The 21,515-nt window shown below is 44.2% G+C and overlaps 1 protein-coding gene across 1 annotated transcript in view; it reads right to left on the reverse strand.

The window, feature by feature from the left end:
- Positions 1–21,515, reverse strand: part of LOC146821360 (uncharacterized) — a 450,624-nt gene that overhangs the window by 147,998 nt on the left and 281,111 nt on the right. Inside the window, exon 8 of the mRNA XM_085609832.1 lies at positions 19,293–19,326. Within this exon, the coding sequence (XP_085465958.1) occupies positions 19,293–19,326 (34 nt within the window). The remainder of the gene's footprint in view (positions 1–19,292; positions 19,327–21,515) is intronic.

The raw sequence follows: 21,515 nt of genomic DNA on the forward strand, positions 1-21,515 counted from the left end.
TGGCTACCCGTCAATAAGAGGATCACCTTCCGACTGCTTACCCACGCACACAAATCACTCTACGATATCGGACCAGATTGCCTCAACTCTCGACTGTCCTTCTACACCCCCTCCCGCCAACTACGATCTTCCAGCCAAGCCCTCGCCACTATACCTCGCATCAACAAGACCACCATGGGAGGCAGATCCTTTGCATACCTGGCTGCTAAAACATGGAACTCACTCCCCGCCTACCTTCGCCTCACCCAGAACCACCTAGCGTTCAGAAAGCAGCTTAAAACGTGGATATTTGACAAATAATCCTCCTCCCCTTCCTAAGCGCCTTGAAACCCTCTGGGTACGTAGTGCGCTATACAAATTTTATGACTTGACTTGACTTGACTTCATCTGTTCTTTTCTCCACGGAACGTCAAGGCCGTTGCTAGTAACGTGTAGACGAGAAGTGAGGTATTTGCTGACTGGATGTATTTGTGAACAAGTGTGTGGGTATTTGTCCCTGCGTGCATTGGAGGCTGATTTTGTTTGCTTGTGGTGCACTCACTCGTACCAGCGCTTCATTTGTGTGACTTTTACTTGTGCCATTGGAAAATTATTTGGCTACCGGCGCACTGACAGTTGCACGTATGAATTTAGACCTCTGATGCCACATTTAGAGGAGACCGACGTTGTTATCAAGGTCCATTTTTAAATAGTTGGTTGGATGGTTACTATGACAGTTGCGCTTCCCATTTAAACTTGAAATTGGCTCACGTAACTCACCTTGTTCATAGAGTCGCGCGGAGCCTGTCGTCAACCTTCCATGGGCTTCTCTGTCATTGTTGCTGACATTTGACGTTGTGCAGCAGGAGCGAGCGGTGAGCCACACGGCATGCGTCTTCTGTGCGTCTCGCCATCTTCTTGCAAGCAGATCCAAGTTATCGCTTTTACGTGTTATTGAAGGATTACAGCGCCCATCATTTAACTCCAAGAAAGTACTTTCAATGAAGTTATGTCTCCATTGCTGCAACTTTGATGTATTCCGCTGGTGAATATCAGGAATATTTTTGGTCCTTTAATCTTAATATTTGGCAAGACATCAGCGCATTAATGCCTATTAGTTGACATTTCGTCGAGGTCAAGGTACTGTGTCTACAATCCTCACGTCATATGTTTTCTGAATTCGACCATTGGATCTATCATTCTCTATTTACTGACTTTACATTAACTGCACTTTAGCGCCATCTTGTGGATGTTTATTTAAGCTGAAGAACTCTTAACTTTATGTTAAATCGTAATTTTAAAATATCATCTCACGTTTATTACATGTGCAAATTCACACATTATTTCTTTTAACGATAAATCCGACAACAGTTAAGTCTTTTATTTAACGGAAAATACAATATAACAATATTCGTTTTTTTTTGTTTTGGTGAAGGAAAAGGAGAAGATTTATAGTGCTAGTGAGAATTTTTGTTGCATTTCTAAGTAGTCGTGTTGCTTGTCTCTTGCAGCATCTTTATCATGCAGAATGTACAAGCACCTTCTCCTTTCCTACAGCTTCCAGGAGACCCACCAGTAGAGTGGAAAGTATGGTACAGGGCATTTACGAAATATTTAGGAGCCATTGGGGGTCTTAGATTTAGTGCTGAACGTAAAAGATTCATCCTTGAACACAATTTGGGTTTTGAGGGTCAGGCTGCACTTGAACATTTACCCTTACCAGAACCAGCAGAGGGTGTCGAACCGCTTAACGATTTTGACCAAGCTATACAGATGTTAGAAAAACTATTTGATGTTGAAAAGAGCTTGGTAGTAGCCAGGCATACGTTTTTCACGAGGGAACAACAAGCCTCTGAAAGTATTGTGTCATATGTTGCTTCTCTACGTATATTTGCTTCTGAATGGGAGTTTGAGAATTTTACGTCTCAACTCATCAGAGATCAAATTGTAGTACGATGTAGAGATAAAAAAGTTCAACAAAAGTTATTAACTTTAAAAAATCCATCACTTGAAGAAACGGTCTCTATCGTTAAGAGCATTGAGTTATCACAAATGTCTTCCAATGAGCTCAGATCAGACAAATCCACCGTTGGTGTTGTAAATGAAGGGAAAAATGGGGCAGATAAGAATAGTGTCTCTGAGAAAAACAGTAGTGATAAAAACAGTAATGAGGTTAAAGGGAAATTGCCTGTGGTAAGACAGGAAATAATTCTATTTCCAAAAGAAAAATGTGTGTTCAAAGTGTGGTTATCATTCACATTTTCCTAATTCACTAATTTGCCCTGCTCGAAAAGCTTTGTGTAGAAATTGTGGTAAACCAGGTCATTTTGCAAAAGTGTGTACTTCCAGGAGGAATATCAACGTTGTGTGGGAAGAGAGTGACAAATTGGGGAGTAATACAGAAGTTGTAAGTTCCATGAGTGACTTAATGTTAGTAGTTAAGGATGATTGTGAGGAGTGTGCAGACCCGATTGTTGACATAATAGTGGATGGAAAGATTTTGAAACTACTCGCTGATTCAGGAGCACGCATGACAATGATCACTGAAGAGTTGTTCGAATCTGTATGGGGTGATAGGCATCTTGAACCTCCTGACAGAAGCCCTGTGTCTTATGAAGGAAGGAAGATTCAACTAAAAGGTTTTTTTGAAAGCACATTAGTGTTCAAAGTGAAGTCTATTACTGGAAAGATATATGTTTCTATCAAAGGATTAAAATCTCCTGGGGTGGTACCACCAAGGTTTATTCGGAATGACTCTTACGCCAGGCACAAAGGAACCAGTATCCATTGTTAATGAATCAACATGCTATGACGAACCTTCCAACTGGGGAAGCAAATTCCCAAAGGTTTTTTCTGATTCACTAGGTTTAATCAAGGGTTTTAAACATCTTATCAAGGTAAAAGATGGAGCTATTCCTTGCAAACACAAACTGCGTAATGTACCCTAGAGTGTTAGGGATGATTTTACGAAAGAGTTGGAGAAGATGTGGGATTCAGGTGTGATTGAGCCAATTGAATCATCTCTTTGGTTAAGTCCTTTGGTCGTCGCACGGAAAAAAATGGGAATCTCAGAGTCTGTATTGACTTACGCAGTCTCAATAAGAATATTTGGGTGGATTCACACCTACTATCCCGCATTGACGACATAGTTTCAAAGCTTCAAGGTTTCAAATGGTTTTCGAAGATAGATTTATCTTCGGCATACCATCAAGTTGAATTGGATGCGTCATCTAAACACTTGACTGCTTTTGTTTCTCCATCTGGAACTTTCCAATTTAAACGGATGCCTTTTTGGCTAGCTTCCGTATTCCAACATGTGATGGAAAAAGTTCTGATGGGGGTGCATAATACAGTTGTTTTTCAAGATGACATCCTAGTAGCAGGAGTTTGCAGGTCATCGCATGATAGAAGTTTGACTGAAGTGTTAGACAGACTACAAGAGAAGGGTATTGTGGGTAATTTGAGCAAATGTGTTCTTGGGATACAGTCTATTGATTATCTAGGGCACCGCATTTCAGGCGAGGGCATTCTTCCCAGAGTTGGTTTGATTGAAGCAATTGTTAAAGTTCCTTCTCCCAGGACCAAAGAACAACTTTCATCCTTTCTTGGTATGTGTGAATTTTATTCTAAGTTCATTTCAAATTTTTCAGCAAAGACTGCTCATTTACGTGAACTTCTGAAGAGAGGAACTGTCTTTCTTTGGGATCAAAAGTGTCAAACAGATTTTGACAAAATTAAGAATGAACTGAGTCGCTGTAACATATTGACTCCATATGATCCTACTCTAGAAGCCATTGTGTCAGTGGATGCTAGTCTGGATGGTCTTGGTGGCATGTTGACTCAAATGAAAGTTGGGATGGAACATACTGTTGGATTTATCTCTAGATCATTACGTCCCAGCGAGAAAAACTATTCTGTATTCGAAAGAGAACGTCTTGCTTGTTGTTGGGCTGTTGAGAGGTTTAAAAGTTTTCTTTGGGGTAGATCTTTTAAGCTGCTGACTGTTCACAAACCCCTTATTCCCATTCTTAATGGTGTTCTCGTGAAAGATCACACGCCCAGGATCGCGAGATTGAGCTCTAAACTTCTTCAATACAATTTTGCAGTTGAACATATTCCTGGAGGAAAAAACATTAGACCTGACTTTCTCTCCAGATTGCCGTTGCCTGCGGTGCAGGATGAATGTGTTGCAGACGAAGATGAGGAATGCTTAATTGCAAGTATCAATGTTTGTAAAGAGGGGTGTTTCAAGGAGGAAGAATGGTTTGATGCGTTACATTCAGATTCTGTTCTCAAGGAGGTAAAAAGGTGTATCATCCAAGGTTGGCCAAAGGAAAAACATCTGGATAGTGAACTACAACCTTTCGCTAAAGTGGCTGATGAACACTCTTTAGAAGAAGGTGAGATGATTTTACGTGGCGATAAATTTGTACCCCCAGTTAGTTTGAGAGATCGCATAATTATGGCTGGACATGAAGGCTATTTGGGGCAAACATGTACCAAGCGCAGAATTCGTTCTATTTATTGGTGGCCTTCAATGGATCGTCATATAGAGAGTATGGTTGAAAATTGTTTTACCTGTTGTTCCAGTGACAAAGTGATCAAGACTGTCATTCCTCCCAAGATAAAAGTTGACCTACCCTCAGGGCCTTGGATGAAACTAGCTTTGGATTTTATTGGCCCGTTCAATGCTTTACCTAATAAGTATAAATTTGCATTGGTTATTGCTGACTATTACAGCAAGTGGTGGGAAGTGTGTTTTATGACTGAACCTAATACAAGTGAAGTTATTAAGTTCCTAGAAAGTCTTTTTGCAAGGGAAGGTTTTCCTAAGGAAGTAGTGTCAGACAATGGAGTACAATTTGTCTCCAAAGAAATGTCTGGTTTCTTAAATCAATCTGGCATTTTCCATAGGCGTGTAGCTCTGTATCACCCACAAGGAAATGGTTTTATTGAGCGCATGAATCGTATTTTGGTTGATTGTGTGCAATGGGCTGTCTCTGGTAATATTGATATTAGAGGAGCTGTTCAGAGTATGCTGTGGGTTCATCGGACTACACCGGGTACTGAGTTTGGGAAAAGTCCTTTTGAGTTACTGAGAGGGAGAGTTGCAACGTTTAGCATGTGCCCAGCTTGGATGAGGCAGTGGGGACTATTGTTAAGGTCAGTTTTGTCATCCTCTTTTGAGAGAGTTGAGGGAAATGTGCATTCACATGTACACAATAAAACCTATGCTGAGGAAAACACTTCTCATCTTTCTGGAGAAAGTTCTCATAAAGATGAGTGGTCTCACAATATCAAGGTGGGGGATTGGGTTAAGATAAATATTCCACATAATGTACCCAAGGGTCTATCTAAATTCAGTCAACCTATGTGCGTAGATTTGGTTTCGCGTTATGCTGTGAGAGTCAATGGTAAGAATTGGTGGAATGTATCTAGAATTTAAAGAATCCCTGATAAGGTTGCACATCAAATGGGCTTAAAAGATAACTTTGTTCCTCCTTTTAATAAATCGTCTTTTGAGGGTGGGAAGATTGGATTGAGCGGGAAAAGTTTGTCCTGTGATGGTCCATCACAAGAAAGGTCTACTTCCTTGAAAAGGAGGAGCACCCGCAGGAGATTTGTTCCCAAACGTATGGATTTGTAAAATGTTACAGTAATTCTAATTTTGATTAAGTTTGCCTTCTATATTTTTAGTGTCTTTTCTTGTTATTCATTTTTTTATTGTATGTAGTTTTTTTTATTATGTTCTTGTTTGTTTTTCTTGATTATTCTATCATTATGTTTCTGTAAAGAAGGGAGATATTGTAATATCTATAGTGGTGATGTCATTGCACCCTGAATGCTCCTGGGTGATAAAATGTCCATGCTTGAAGCATGCTATCATTCCCTGGAAGCTGTTGTTGATGAGCAGTATTAAATACGTCTTCTCTTCATACCGGTTGTGATTGTGGTCACTTCAGTAAGTACAGACAATGTGGGCACTAAGCGATTAATAAGTACAATTGACACCCAACCTGCGTCGCGTACTATAATATGCAATTAAGATGCTCTACTTGTTGTCGATTATAGACAGTGATGAATCATCATTAACAAGACCGTGGGAGACTCAAAACTAAAGCCCATTACTTGCTCCGTCACCACGGGCACCTCAAGGACTAGTAACAGATGATGTAGCTTGTTACCAACAAAAGTGACACTGTAGGAGCCTAGGCACCAAAGACAGATTACTGACTATGTGTCAGCGTACACCTCAAACACTGGTACCAACCGATTGTCGCACATTACCCTTGGAATGATCATCGAACAGCAGCCAGGCGTCTCGCATCTGCGAGAGCGTCCGGACCCTCCTAAATGAGGAGGCTGATGTGAACGTGCATGCCGCGGCCGGAGCGCTGGGCGAGCAGGAGCAAGATGCTGGAGATCTGAAGGCTGAGTATCGTGCGTCATAGTTGAATCTGTCATTTCCCTTCTAGTGTGCGGTTTTGATGCTGTGGCTTCGAGTAAAAAAAAGTGTATTATTGTCTATTCATAATCACAACCGATCGTTGGTGGAGCTACTTATGGTTCTGTCAGCGTATGGAGTACAATCATTGTCTGACATCGGTTGTAATCATGGACACTAGGGTTCTTAGTGTGTCCAGGGGAGCCAGAGGCGGTTGGGCATTACATCAGTACCGGACAGCGTTAGACCCCCTATTTGGTTATAGTTGTGGCGACAAGAGTTCTGGGTGTGTTCAAAAGAGCCTAGGCCGGTTTTGGCATTACATAGGTATTAGACAGCCGAAAAACCCAATGTTCACATGGTTATATTTGCTAAAATACATCAGTGCTATGCAAAGGTAGAGATACATCCATGAGAGTAATGTGAATGAATACACAGAATAATTGAAACATTCCATGTATTACATCATCTGTTTGGGCGAGGTGGTGGTAAAGTACCCTCTACGAGTGAAACCATACCTTTTAAAGCCTCACCTCCGGAGAGGGTATTCAACTATACATCAGTTCCGAGCAAAGGTAAGGACACATGCATATGAGCAAGGTCAATGCACAGAACAATTGAAACATTACATATATTAAGACATCTGTTTAAGCGTAAATAGGGGGTAAGGTCCCTCAGATGTAGATGATCCCTGGGTACCCTTCAAGTATGAAAAAGTTCCCTGTGTCGCCTCACAGCATGTTAATATGTGTATGACTAATGTGAGGGTCAACCTATAGTTAGTAGTGCTGTAGTGGTAACTGTCTCCCAAGTTCCTCCTGCTCATTCAGAGCGTTTTGGACGGTGTCCAAGTAATGCATCCACTTGCATTCTCATAGATTCATAATGTCTGCAATGTTGCCACCTCTTGGGCCCAGTGTAACCTTTTCAATAACTACCCATCTGATACTATAAGCTGAATCATGAGAAGACTAAAAAAGTTCCACCAGAGGAGCCCCTGACACCCCGCAACGGATCCTACTGCAATGTTGCAGGACCCGGGTCCTGATCTTCTGGCTAGTCTAACCGATGTATAGAAGGCCACATGGACGGTAAACTACCATTACAACGCGACTTCTACTTCGACTTACCTTTACCATGCATAGTTTTTTTCGCAGGTCTCTTTATTACGCATGTTTTTATATCACATGCTTCTACTACGCTAATACCGTTACAACGCAAAACCGAAAACCATGCGAAGTAATGCTTATCGTTGGAACGTCATATATTCCACATGGGCATCTAATTCCATAAATTACATTGGTACTGTTATAGTTAGTGTGTTCTCTTAATGTAATCGATGAGTTGTTGTGTGAGAAGGTTTTCGTTTCAATGGTCAGGTCACAGGCTTTGCAGTGGCCACACTTAAAATGCCCGCAGTGGGGGGCAGGTTCCACAATGTGCGTTATGAGGGTTGTGTGGGTGGTCTCAGAAATGAGTGTACTACATGATCCCTAATACTTTTGCCCCTTTTGAAGGAGTGCAGTGGTGGTTCAGACATGTCGAAGTTATCAGCGATCAGTTTCCAATATTGATTGATTACCTTTTTGATGTAATTACTGTGTGTGTTATAGGTCCTTAAACACACCATGCGTTGGGTGGCGTTGTCATGGTGGGGTTTGACTTCGAGTAAGGCTTCCCTGGGATTGTACCATGCTCTTTCCTGAGCTTTTTTCAATAGGGACTTCGGATAACCTCTCTCTCTCAACCTTGACATGAAGTCTTCTGATTTACTGAAGTAGTCTCATCTATGGGTGCAATTCCTGTGGATCCTGAGAAATTGGCCGAAGGGCAAGTTGTCCCTAAGGCCCCTGGGGTGATGGCTGCAGTACCGCAAGAGAGTATTCCTCTTGGTGCCTATCCTGTATAGCATAGTGTATAGTCGATCATTGCCAACTTTAATCAAGACGTCCAAAAAATGTAACAAAGAGGGACTGTATTCTATGGTGAACTCGATATCTGGAGTCCTTTGATTCAACCATGCATGGAAATTCTCCAGCTCCCTCTCACCACCAGTCCAGACCAGAAGCACATCGTCAATGTAACGCTTCCACAGGACAGTGTGTTTATGGAAGGGGTTGGTATTGCCAAGGACAAATTCCTTCTCAAAGTTATCCATGTACAAAATTGCCAGGTCTGGCGCAACGCTAGCACTCATCGCCCTCTATTATAAAATCAGTTGGTACAAGAAAATGTTGAGGTCTTGTGTCCAATGCCGCCCGTATCACATCAAGTGCAGGTCTCTTTGGAATGTTGGTGCAGAGGAATACGATATCCATGGTTACCAATAGTTGCTACATAGGGTTGAAGGCCATATCATCCACCAAGTGGATGGTTTCCATAGTATCTCTAAGGTATGCTGCGGTGGACTTGGCAAGTGGTTTAAGGAAATAACCAACGTACTTGCACAGGGTTTCCAAGATAGAGCCACAGCCTGACATAACGGGACGGCCCAGGGGATGTTCCAAATTTTTATGGACTTTGGAAAGTGTATACATAGTGGGGCTCCATAAATGTTTTCTATTCTGGAACTCATACTCATGGTCTGTTAGGTATCATTGGTTTCGGCCCACATCAGTTATGTCCTTTATTAGCTTACTAACTTATTTGGTGGGGTCCATACTGAGCTTACTATAGCAAGTTCCATTGTTCAGCTGTGACTCAATTTCCGTTATATAGTCGGCTGTGTTCTATACCACCACTGCACAACCCTTGTCTGCGGGTTTGATTACTATGGAGTCATTATTTTGCAAAGTACAGAGAGCCTGTCGTTCCATTTTGGAGATATTGTAGCTTACACATTGTCTGGTGGTGCATAAATTCATAACATCCCTTAATATGACCTGTTCAAATCCCAAGATTTTATGTGACATAGTGTGTGCGGAGGGGATGATGGTGGAGAGACATCTTAAGCCTGTAGCCAAAATATATGGGCTGCTAGGCAATTTGTTGAAAAAATGCCGTCGCCTGATTTTTCTGAAAAATGATTGCAATTCCATTTTAATGTTAAAGCTAGTGGGTCTTGCAGTGGGAACAAATGATAAGCCCTTACACAGTATCTGTTGACCTGTTGCTCGTCGGGTGATAATATGTGACTGGACAGATTGATAATTGGGTTTTGTTGGTTGACCTCTACCATCTGGAGTGTTGCCTCCTGGTCTGTATTTCCCTGTGGCTCTCTTGTCGAAAGCGGACTTGTTTGCTGCCCCTGTTCCTGCCTGTCCCCCAATCTTGACCCTGCTGAGGTTCCTGATTCCTACCCAATCTTGTTCCTGTTGTTGGGTTTGGTTCCAATCGCCTGTCCCTCCCGGAAGTCCCCAACACATATATGCAAAGGTAAATAAAAGCAGGCATATATAAGCAATAACTGTAAGCAATCCACTTCTACATTATAACAATCAATGTGTTGTGTATCCTGATGCACAGATTAATATCTTCACAGTTTAAAAGTTAGGAACAATTGGTGGTCTACAAACACTGGTTGAAGGACCAGAATGTGCGAGTGCATACAGTACAGTAAAAAAAGTAAAACAGCATACAGTGGCTGATAGCTAAAAACTATTGCTGTTCACCTTAGTGGCCGTGTAAGATGACTAATAACTACATTGCACTGTCAGTCGGAACAAATAGTTATCTGCAGCCTATGGTTAAGAACCAAAAAGTATGAGTGCTTACATATAGACAAAAAGATGGAGCATAACATACTAGGGCTGGTATCAAAAGTCCTGCCACAGGTCATCTGAACCATTGTTGACAAAACAATCATGGTAAACCAGGTAAAATTGATGTTAATGTTAAGCGCGCAATACAAATATAAGATAAAGATATACATAAAATAAAACAATAGATCAAGCTCAGCTAACAGGTGTTACTTAGATACAATTGCTAAAACAGTAATAAAAGCTATTAGAATGGTTTGTAAGACAGTGATAGGTTATGACCGCATAAGTCTAAACTGTAAGATTGAACAGCTTGACTTGTCATGCGGACACACTGCTAAAGTGGCTCTCAAACCAAACCAGAAGATGATTATTTAGGTATTCAAATCAATATAAAAACTGCCCTTTAAAAGAAGTTACAATGTCTGCAATTTCATCACAGACCTTCTGATGATCCACATCCTACCAAGAAATTTGGCAACTGCACAAACTATTAAAATACTTGTGTCCGATTTTAAGATACACAAGGCTTCACTATGGCAATGGGTACCCAGCCACCAGCAAGCTGGAGACAACCACTTCTTTCCTACGTGTTGGTAGCAGGGCCACACAAAGAAAATATGGCTGATTGACTCGGCTGCGAGCCTACAGCCTGGACAGAGGTGTGATGCAGTGGGGGGCTGGCGCCAGCAGGCTATGAAGGTTTTAACAGGAAGGGTGCCAAATCTAAATTGCATGTAGAGCTTCCTGTCCTGTGGGATGGTAATAGCTTCTAAATATTGTTCAAATGTGCCTGTCAATTTAAACTCCATAAAATCGAGAGTTAGAAGGCCCCAAGTTGCACAAGTAATAGAGGACTGAGCCCCCCATTCCCGGTAATGCTTCTTAATCAGGGCTTTACTCCGCAAAAATGCTTGATCTTTAGTTTCCCACGTGCTTTTCAACGCAATAGTGTCAAACATGTGCTTCACCTTATTCATCCATCCACTTTTCCCAAAACGATCAAGCACATGTACCTCATACAGGGCAGCAGCATACCGTTGTAGCCCAGTGGTAGATTTCAAGCGTAACCAGAAGAGTAAGGGTCTTAGCTGGGCTTCTTCTGTAATTGAGGTTCTGCCCATGTCTAATCTCATCGGATGGAGGGGCGTACTTTGGGGAAGTGAGCATAAACATCTTAAATATTTGTTTTGGGTCGTAAGTAAAGCATCCAACTTGTCAAACGCCCAGAGTTCAGCCCCGTATAAAGCTGCACCCACTGCTTTGTGATCATAAATGCAAAGGGGAGCGGATTTTGGCTTACACGATGAGGTCTTGTGCTCTTTGATTAAGGCCCCTGTGATTCTCCTGTGCTGGAAGTCAGACCTCTTTTTTTGTTTAAATATCTTTATTGGTATTTTTGATTTTAGCCTGACTGACATCTCGTTTTTGTACAAAATCTCCTAATATTTATAACATAATTATAGAATACATATAGAGAATAGTATTACACAGTGCGACAGTGTGATATTGTTACTAGCATAATATTCTCGTTTACAAATACTTGCTTCGTATGTGAACATGTGTTCTGGGGTCTCTGTGTGCCATTGCTCACATGCTTTGCCACACCATAGTTTATGAATTATAATCATATCTGTTCACACTATGCTTATGACACGTCCGACCGGAACCGACATGTCAGGTTCTTATATATATGTGGCCTGAGCATACAATAACTGTCATTCCAACCTGGAGTTCACATCTCTTGACATGATGTTTCCAAGTCAAATCTTCGGACAGGATGATGCCCAAATAGTCAAACGTGCTTACTCTCTCGAGAGGGGTCCCATCCAGAAGCAGCTTGCCCTTAAAGGATCTAAGGGGTTTAAACATTAAAAGTTTGGTCTTTGAGGAGTTAACCTTGAGACCTCTCAGGGCACAAAAAGACTCAAAGCGTTTTAAAAGATGTTGCAGGCCGCTAGGGGCCTTGGAGACTATCAGAGTGTCGCCTGCGAAGAGTAAAGTTGTCACCTTATCCACCCACAGGGTCGGTACGTCGGCAGGACTCTATTAATAAAGAGTGAAAAGAGGGTAGGAGCCGGCACGCAACCCTGGCGTACCCCCCTATCTATCCTAATCGGGTCACACAGTTGCCCCTGGTTACCCCACCGGACCCTTGCGTAGTTGTTCTTGTGTAGACGGACAACCAGCGCTAGTATCTCAGAGGGAAGGCCTATCTCCTTCAAAACACACCGAGTCTGCGTCTAGAGATGAGGTCAAATGCAGATCTTAGATCAATGAGAGATATATATAAGCTTCCCTGGCCAATAGTTGCAGTCTTCCAGGCCACAAATAGCAGAAAGCAGAAAACGTGATCAATAGTGCTTACTTTCCTTCGAAATCCTACTTGATAAGGGGAACGAATTGTATTGTCACTTATCCAGGTTTGAATTTTTGCAAGGAATGCATGGGCAAAGACCTTCTGGGCACTATCGATCAAGCTAATGGGTCTGTAATGCGTGGGCATCGAGCTGTCACCCTTCTTGAACACCGGGATCACTTCCACCCCCCTCCAGGAAGCTGGAATGGAGGATCCTGCTGCGATACTATTGGCCAAAGTGAGAATGGAGATCGACCATTTCTCTACGTTACTGAGGAAAACATCTCCAGGAATAGCATCCAGCCCAGGGGCTTTATAGTTGACAATTGTGTTGATGCTTGACCTTATGTCTGATAGTAAAAATAACCCATTGTTTCTGTGGGCAATTGAAATCCAGCTCGAAAGTCATATTGGGATACTCAGGCTCTCCAGTACATAATGCGTAACAATGGCGATGCCAGACGTCACTAGAGACATTACTGAAGGGTGGTTGAGGTCTTGCGGCATCGCCCCTAGTTACTAAGAGCCAGAATCTCTGTGTTTCGTTTTTGCAACATGCTTCGCTAATTGCCGACCAGCGACCTATTTCCCATTCTTTTTTGGCTTTATCTAAAGCCATCTTATAGGACCTCCTATTTTCCCTCACAGCAGCCACTTTATTGGCTCGGATAGCTATAGCCAGTTTAGATCTCAGGTTCCTGCACTCTCGATTAAACCAGGAGAGTTGTGGCCTAGAGCTCTTAGAGGGATGTTGAATTGGTCGTGATGTACTAAAATGTGAGGCCAACTAATTTAAAAAGTTAGTGTGACAATGGGCTATCTTTTCCAAGTCTCCCGGGGAATCTAGAAGTTCCAGCATCTGGTTAGTGTTAGTCTCCAGATCAATATTGAATAAATCTAGTTTCTCAGAGTCCATGGCTACGCGTGCCCATTTGAGTTTGCTATTGTCATTGGTGGTGTATACCTCCCTAGTTGTAAGTGTAATGTTTGGGTGAGATTGGCCTTTGCCCCAAACTTAGGTCAAGGTGAGCTCAAGAGGGTTGTGGTCACTGTCTGTTGTTCTGCCTACTACCAAAACCACTACTTTGGGCCATAGTCGCAAATCTAGCAGGAAATAGTCGATGCGCCTCGTGTTAGTGGATAGATTGTAGGTGCTTGCCCCAAGTTTATCTGACTCAGTGCGGCAGTTTGTAGCCCTGAGGCCAAAGTCAAGAGTTAGTGCATTGAGTTGTAGGACAGTTTGGGACCATTTTTTAATAGGGGCTAAATGTAATTGAGGCACTAACCACAGCTCATCTTCTTCCCTACTATCGCACAGGTCTTCCAGCCCTAAAGGTTCAAAAGTGACATTAAAGTCACCTGCAACTACTAGGAGGGATTGGTTTACCCTTGCGTCTAGATGATCCTCCAGTTCGCGTAATGTGTGCGATATGCAGCCTGCCTTAGACCCACGGGCGTAGACATTAAAAAGATCCACCCCTGCTCCATCTTTCCCCTGATATGGATTGCTAGGATATTTGGGCTATTCGTCTTGAGTTCCTGGATAGGGCAATGCAGCTCAATTTTTACTAGAATCATTGAGCCCCCAGATGGGCGACTGTGCTTGTTAACGATAGCAGGGCGATTAAATGTAACATACCCAGGGGCAAAAATAGGAGTAGGCAACCATGTTTTTTTGTAGGATGAAAATATCAAATTGGTCTAGATATTGAATCCAATGAGCAAGATGTACCTTGGACCTCACCCCGGCCACGTTCCAAGATAATAGGGTAAGCTTTGCTGATTCAACTTGTTCTCCTAGATGTGTAGCAGGGTCCCCATCAGATCATCCCCGGGCACGGCTTGCAAGCCTATCTGGAGTTCCGGGAGGCAAGTCCCCTCTTTCCAACTATGGGTATCAACCAAATGATGTTCAATGGGCTTGGAGCTGATGATGGATTTGCAGCACAAAAAAGACTCGTTTTAGCTGGTAGAGGTATCGACTTGGGTGAATGTATTGGAGGACCCAAGAGAAAATGTTGATGTTCAAATCAATCATTAGTATTGAGGGGGGGAGACTGAGCCCTGGTGAGGAGAAAATTGTTGTGAGACTGGTAACAATGGTTGCGTGAAGGGGCGATGTTTCAGTCAAACACTGGTATGAATTGGCGACCTTGACCTAGCTTCCAATGCTATTAAATTATGGACCAAATTCTCATCAGCCAGGTGCAATTATATGCAGTCCATCAGAGAGTTTGCATGGGTTAGCCTTTGTGCCCATAAAATATCCTCCCTGATCACTGTGCGGCACCCCCTCACATATCGAACCCAGTGTATGCACTTGTTGATTAAAGATTCTTGGCCCTCATATCTCCTGTGAGCAGTAATCTTGGGGACGTTAGTCATATAGATGCTTTGCTGGGCCCTCTCGGTTTGCCACTCCTACCATAAGGGTAATGTTGATAACCTTTATCAGCGAAAAGGTGGGGTAGTGGGCCATTAGATGGTATTTGTGGGCTTGTACAGCATGTTTTAATCTTCAAGTCAGCTATGACTCTAGAGGTATCCTGCCTCTTTAGTTGCAGATGTGAGCATTAGTGGAATCCTCCCCCTCAAGGATGACTAGGGGCCCTCTCTCACCCTCCACTTCCGACCCCTTTCTAGCAAGATTGAGATGCTCCCCTGAGTCTTCTACCTCTAGAGTGTGTGGCGCGTGCTGGAGGGGGAGGAATCGGTTAGATAAGGTAAAGTCGGTAACTAAATTAGTATCAGCTGTGTCACAGTTAGTGTGCCTTATAGGGCCAACAGAATTTCTTGATTCAACTTTGGCACTAGTCGTTTGTGTTTGAGACGCTGTTGGGGGGCTGGCAGAGAAGACTTTAGTACTGCATGTTTTGGGTTTCCCAAACATTGTTGGAATACGTTTGGGCTGAGTGGGCTTTGAACTGCTGAGGGAGGCGCATGGACAGAGTGTGCTAGGGGAGCAGGTGAATACAGATGGATTGTTAGGCGGAGCTAAAATGTCCTCGCATTCTACAAGAAGATCGTCTTTGCGATCAAGTACGCAATTACCTCCTGCAGACCTGCATACTAGCTTAGCTTTGATGGGCTTGGTTCGAGGGCCTCTATCCCCAGTATCAAGCTCACCAGATTTTCTCTTCCCCAGAGCGGTGCATAAAATGTTTGGTGTGTGTATAAGACAGACAAATAAAACTAAACTAGAAATCCCCACAGCCTTCTCAAGCAGTATTTTGTGATCTACACCCGCACCCACAGAGAAAGTTCAATGTTTAAGCACAAAGTCTTCAGTGACAGTACCCAGTGTTAGTAGGACACAATCATAATCAAATATTTAACACACACTCAAGGGCAGAGGGAATCAGCAATTTGAGAGTACGGCCAACTATCTCAACCTGGAAGCCCGCTACCGCCGAACACATCACCACCACCATGCATAAACCCACACAGGAGTCCCCATGGACCCATGCCTACCGCACATATTCCACAGGGCCGCCGCCGCCGCAATCGCACCCGAACTTGGACGGACCATCAACACCTCCTTCACGCTCGGCATTTTCCCAGATGACTGGAAGCGGGCGGAGGTTAAACTTATCCTCAAGAAGCCCACGGCCGACCCAACGGACCTGAAAAACTACCGGCCCATCTCTCTCCTCCCTTACGCAGCCAAAGTCACCGAGAGACTTGTGAACACCCAGCTGACCACCTTCATCGAAGAGAACTTCATCCTAGATGCCTCCCAGTCCGGATTCTGCAGCAACCACAGCAACAAGACCGCCCTCCTCACCACCACAGATGACATCCGCCTGCTACTCGACCAAGGACACATCGCAGCCCTCATCCTTCTAGACCTCTCCGCTGCCTTCAACACCATCTCCTATTGCACCCTCGCAGCCAGACTTCATGATGCCGGGATACAAGGAGCTGGCCTTGACTGGATCCGATCCTTTCTCTACGGCAGAACCCAGAAGATCAGACTCCCTCCCTTCCTCTCCAAACCCACCGACATCAGCTGCAGAGTGCCCCAAGGCTCATCAATAAGCCCCACGCTTTTCATCATCTACATGGCCCCCCTCGCCGCCATCGTCAGACAGCATGGGCTTAGCATCGTATCAGACGACACCCAGCTCATCCTCTCACTCACGAAGAATCTCGGAGACACTAGACGCTGCTTCCAAGAGGGAATGAAGAACGTGGCAACCTGGATGAACGACAGCTGCCTTAAGCTCAACTCAGAGAGGACCGAGGTCCACATCCTCGGACCCTGCAACTCCACCTGGGACAACACCTGGTGGCCCTCCGCCCTCGGAAACCCACCCACTCCTACAGACCACGCACTCAACCTCAGCATCATCCTCTACTCTTCCCTCTCCATGAACCGGCAGGTCAACGCCGTCGCTTCCATCAGCTTCAACTGCCTGCGCATCCTCCAAAAGACCTTCAAATGGATCCCCCCCGACTGCAGAAAGACAGCTACCCACGCACTCATAACCAGCAGACTGGACTACTGCAACGCCCTCTATGCTGGAATCAACAGATCCCTCCTACACAGACTCCAGACCATCCAAAATGACGCCGCCAGACTCGTCCTTGGAACCCCACGCCACGAACACATGACCCAACACCTACGAGACCTCCACTGGCTCCCTGTCGAGAAGAGAATCACCTTCAAACTCCTCACCCACGACTACAAATCCCTCAACAACATCAGACCCAAATACCTCAACGAGAGACTATCCTTCCACATACCCAAGAGGAACCTCCGCTCCTACGACCTTGCCCTGGCAGAGGTCCCCCACATCCGCAGAAGTAGAACAGGCGGGAGAGCCTTCTCCCACATCACAGCCAAGACCTGGAACGGGCTCCCCTTAAACCTCAGATGCTCTCCAACCCTGCACACCTTCAGGAAGGACCTCATGACCTGGCTCTTCGACTGACCCAGGCTTCCTCCCCCCTCCACCCCAGCGCCTTGAGACCCTCACGGTGACTAGCACGCTATATAAACCCCTGATTGATTGATTGATTGATGTTGGAGATATACTTAGCTCCCAGTCACAACATACCAGTGACAATCCTAGTCAGCTCTCACTGGGGAGCTCTCAAGTAAAAGCAACTAGAGGAGAAATATTAAGGGGAAACAGTCATAGAGCTTGTAGATAAAAACAAATAGTTGGACCACTCATGAATAGGGTGCCTTGACCAAATCCCAAGAATCCAAGGGAGGTAGCCCTGCCCTGCCTATTCCTGGCAATGACGGGCAAGGACGGGCCCACCCTTGGCCCGGGCTTCGCCAGGAAGCGGCCTGCGCGAGTGCCGCACAGCCGGAGCTCTCTGTTGGATTTAAGCGCCTCCGGGCACGAAGAGATCTGTCAGCAGTGCAGGTAAGCCTGGGAAGTGGAGTCCGCTGGCCCTGGCTCACAACCCCAATGCAGCAAAAGAGCATGCCATACAGCAGTAGCTCTCAGTTGGATTTAAGCACCTCCAGGCATGGAGAGATCTGTCCACGGTGCGGGGGAGCCTGGGAAGTGGAGTCTGCTGGCCCTGGCTCACAACCCTGATGCAGCAAAAGAGCGTTTAGGTGTTATTCTTTTCTCACTTACACATTTATTTGAGTTAGGTCACTTTTATTTGTCATGAAAGTGCCGATGATGATAAACTTCCTACAGCCGCCACTTTTTTCATCTCACTTAAAGACCTGTCTGCACGTATTTCTATATGACTGGTTGCAGCCAGCAGCTGTGGGTGCTTCTCAAAGTCTGGCTACAGCATATTTTTCCAAGGTTAATGCTGCATGCAGTGCAAGACACTGGGCAAGCATACATTTTCAAGGGCTAAAGTTGTCATGCTGTACAATTTACACATTGCAGTAATTGTTGAACATATTAATGCAGGAAGATATGGGGCAGTTTTTAATGTGTTTAATATTTCTAGACTACACGTTCGCACTGCTTAATAAGCCTTGCTTTATAGCAACATTAATTTGCGTTAAAATGCACCATTTGCCAATTTTTTTTTCATTTCTTGCTGGGAAGAGGGACTCACCCTGGACCCCAGCTTTGTCCATTGAACTTGTTCTCATCACTTGCTAGGTAAGAGTAATGCCCAATGTCTTACGCCTCTCCAATTTCAAATGTCATCAGTTGCCACTACACCTTTTATACGTACTTAGGGGCAGAATTATCAAAAAGTCACACAACACAGCAGAACAACTTGCTGTGAATGTGATGCATAACAGGGAGAGAGCAGAAATGTGCCATCTCTGCTAAGATATTGTGAATTCCTGAACTTTCCCTGTGCTGGCGTACAGAGTGCTGCCTAGCACCAAAGCAGGCACTCTTACCCCATGATACAAGGATGCCTGTACAACAGGCAGGATTGTTTTTATGCAGGATGAGACACTTTTCTGCACATAAACAATCCTTTGAGGCATGTTCCTCTTTCTACATGTGCTGTAGAATGCAGCATACGTAGAAAGAGTAAATATGAGGAGAAATAAACATATTTCTCCTCATTACACTTATTGGGAACGTGTACTATTTTGACGAAATCCCAGGTTTACTGACCGTAGTAAATCTGGGATTGCGTCAAAATATGTGATTTTAAAGTTTTATATGGAGTATTTGACACAGTGGAAAGTCACTCCAAACTGCTCCTTCTTCGGTTATATTACAGTAATAGACGCTGTATGTATTTATTACACAGGTAGAAATGTGTGTAGGGTACACCCAGACAGTGACCGGTCCCAGCACTACATTCTGTTTATTAGTGACAGTCACTGGCAAACCTCGCAGCGCCAGCATAAAATATGTCTCACCTGCTCTGAACTGTTCTGGGACATTTCGCTCCTGCTTTACTTCGAAATTTTTGAAGAGAACCTCTGTATACAGGAGCAACGTAGACCGACAACTGAAGAGGAAGAAGAACCCAGGGACTCGAAGCTTTTGTCTCTGAGAAGTAGCAGGCAGCACACCAAACTGGAAAAAACAGCGTAGGTAAATAAAAGGTTGGCCTCACTGGTGAGCAAAGAATGAGCCCAGGTATACAACTCCTTCCTGTATAATAATCAAATTAGCGCAGCCCTGCAAACTGCTTGGGTCTGACCTATTGTGCCGGGGGTAGAATATTTTGCACGTACTGGGCATGCGCAGAGCTCAGACGCTGTGAAAACTGAACGCTTAGTGTCTCAAGTGACACGCGTCGCGTCGAGTCAGCTTTACCTGCTCAAACTCAGAGCCACTACTGTGTTCATTGCCGCCCACGGCAGACTCTCGTTTAAGTCCCGCTCAAAGAAAAAACACACAGAAAAGCTAGAATTTTTGTATTGTACGAAGCAGTCGAAGTGCATTTATAAGTATGGGAACCAACCTGAGTGCAATGCTGCCGGGGTCAGTGAGTGGGGCAAGAGTCAAAACGTGGCTAAAATAAACAAAATATTGTGTAACTATTTTGTTGGTCTTCCGCTTTCAGGTAACTGCCTAGATAAGTCTTCGATGAAACATAAATGGAAGTTAAAGGGATCCGTGCATTATTTTAAGTTGCGAAATCTCTTGGTTAAGCAGATAATGGCAGTGGTCTGTGTGTGTGGCCGGAGAGTCACAGAATTGAATCCTGATTCGCGCACTGAGCAACAGTGACTTAGAATATTTTCTATCCCAGAATGGGACAGAAGGCACAGTGAATATGTGAGTCAATATTTTAAACTTGGATTACAAACACTTTAGGTTTTATGATAACACAATCATACATACATGTTCAAACATGTTTTTGTGTCGATTAAAAGCAGGCACTCCAGATCTCAGTTGCGGACACCATCACATTATAGCTCAAAAAGAATAACTCATTACCATGAAGCTTAAAATGACTCTATCAATTAAAGCCAATATTGGCACCAAAGCAGCCTTTACATTTGTTGATTAACCAATGACACACAATTACATGCCTTGCAGGTAGCAGGCATTTATGTGAGCAGGCTTTTTTTTTGTTTTGTTTAGCTCTTTATTGCTCTCTTGGCTCTTGAGAACAGGAAACCCTCCTTTTCCATTTTAGCGGAGGCATCTCAACTTTTGACATTGCCCTTTCCAGGGCATTTTTTTTAGAGCAAAAAGTAATGGAACGGTTTTTCTTAAAGTTAAAACAGTATTGGCACGTTGTTCCCCTTTGTGCCTGCCCACTTCGACCTCTGACTGTACGTTCTATTTTCCATAGATTATTTTTCAGACATATAGCAAAACAGGTGGTTGGTTGGAAAGGTTAAAAAACTTGGGGCCAAGTCACAAAAGTATTTATGAGTATAGGAATTACCTCTACGTCCCTCGTCCTCGACCCAGTCATTACTAATGAGGTATTCCACTTGACAGGAAACAAAACAGGAAACACTTTTAGGCTCCACCCACCCTCCTGCCAGGGGCTACAAGTACATAGCCAACAGAGAGCATATCTTGTTTTGTTTCCTGTCAGTGGACCTGACGGGGACGCTGGGGTAGGTGCTGGGCACTTATCTGCTTCGTGTTGTCCTGAAGTTTCCTCCTCTGCTGGGCTTTGGGGGTGCTCATGGACCTTCGTGGGAGCTACTTGAGTCGGGCTGCTTGGTTTCCTGGACTCCTTCGGGTTCCTGGTTACCGGTTCTACTGGGCTGAGCTGGTTTCCTGGGGTCCTGTTGTCGGGTGAGTCCTTCCCTGCTGCGCCTCCATGGGGCTTTGTATTGTATTTTTTTCTGCCGTCCTTGGGAGCGAATGACTGTGGCTTCTCAAGTATTTCCCGGAGCCTAGAGCCTGCCGATTGTACCGGTGTCCTTTCTGGGACTCATTTTTTGCATGAGACACTGTGGCCTAATGGTTAGGAGTTGGGACTCTTACTCTCAAGTTCACGTGTTCAATCCCCGTTGTTTCTGGCAAGAGAGTCATTATCGCCTGATGGTGAAGGTCTAAGACTCTTACCCTTGAGGTCAAGTGTTCGATTCCTGCTGTTTCAATGTTTCTGTTTCTTCTTAAATTGAAATATCGCCGCTCGGACACGGACTTTACGGAGCGCCCGGGGT

The sequence above is a fragment of the Triturus cristatus genome, chromosome 6, assembly GCF_964204655.1.
Source record: "Triturus cristatus chromosome 6, aTriCri1.1, whole genome shotgun sequence".
Classification (NCBI taxonomy): domain Eukaryota; kingdom Metazoa; phylum Chordata; class Amphibia; order Caudata; family Salamandridae; genus Triturus; species Triturus cristatus.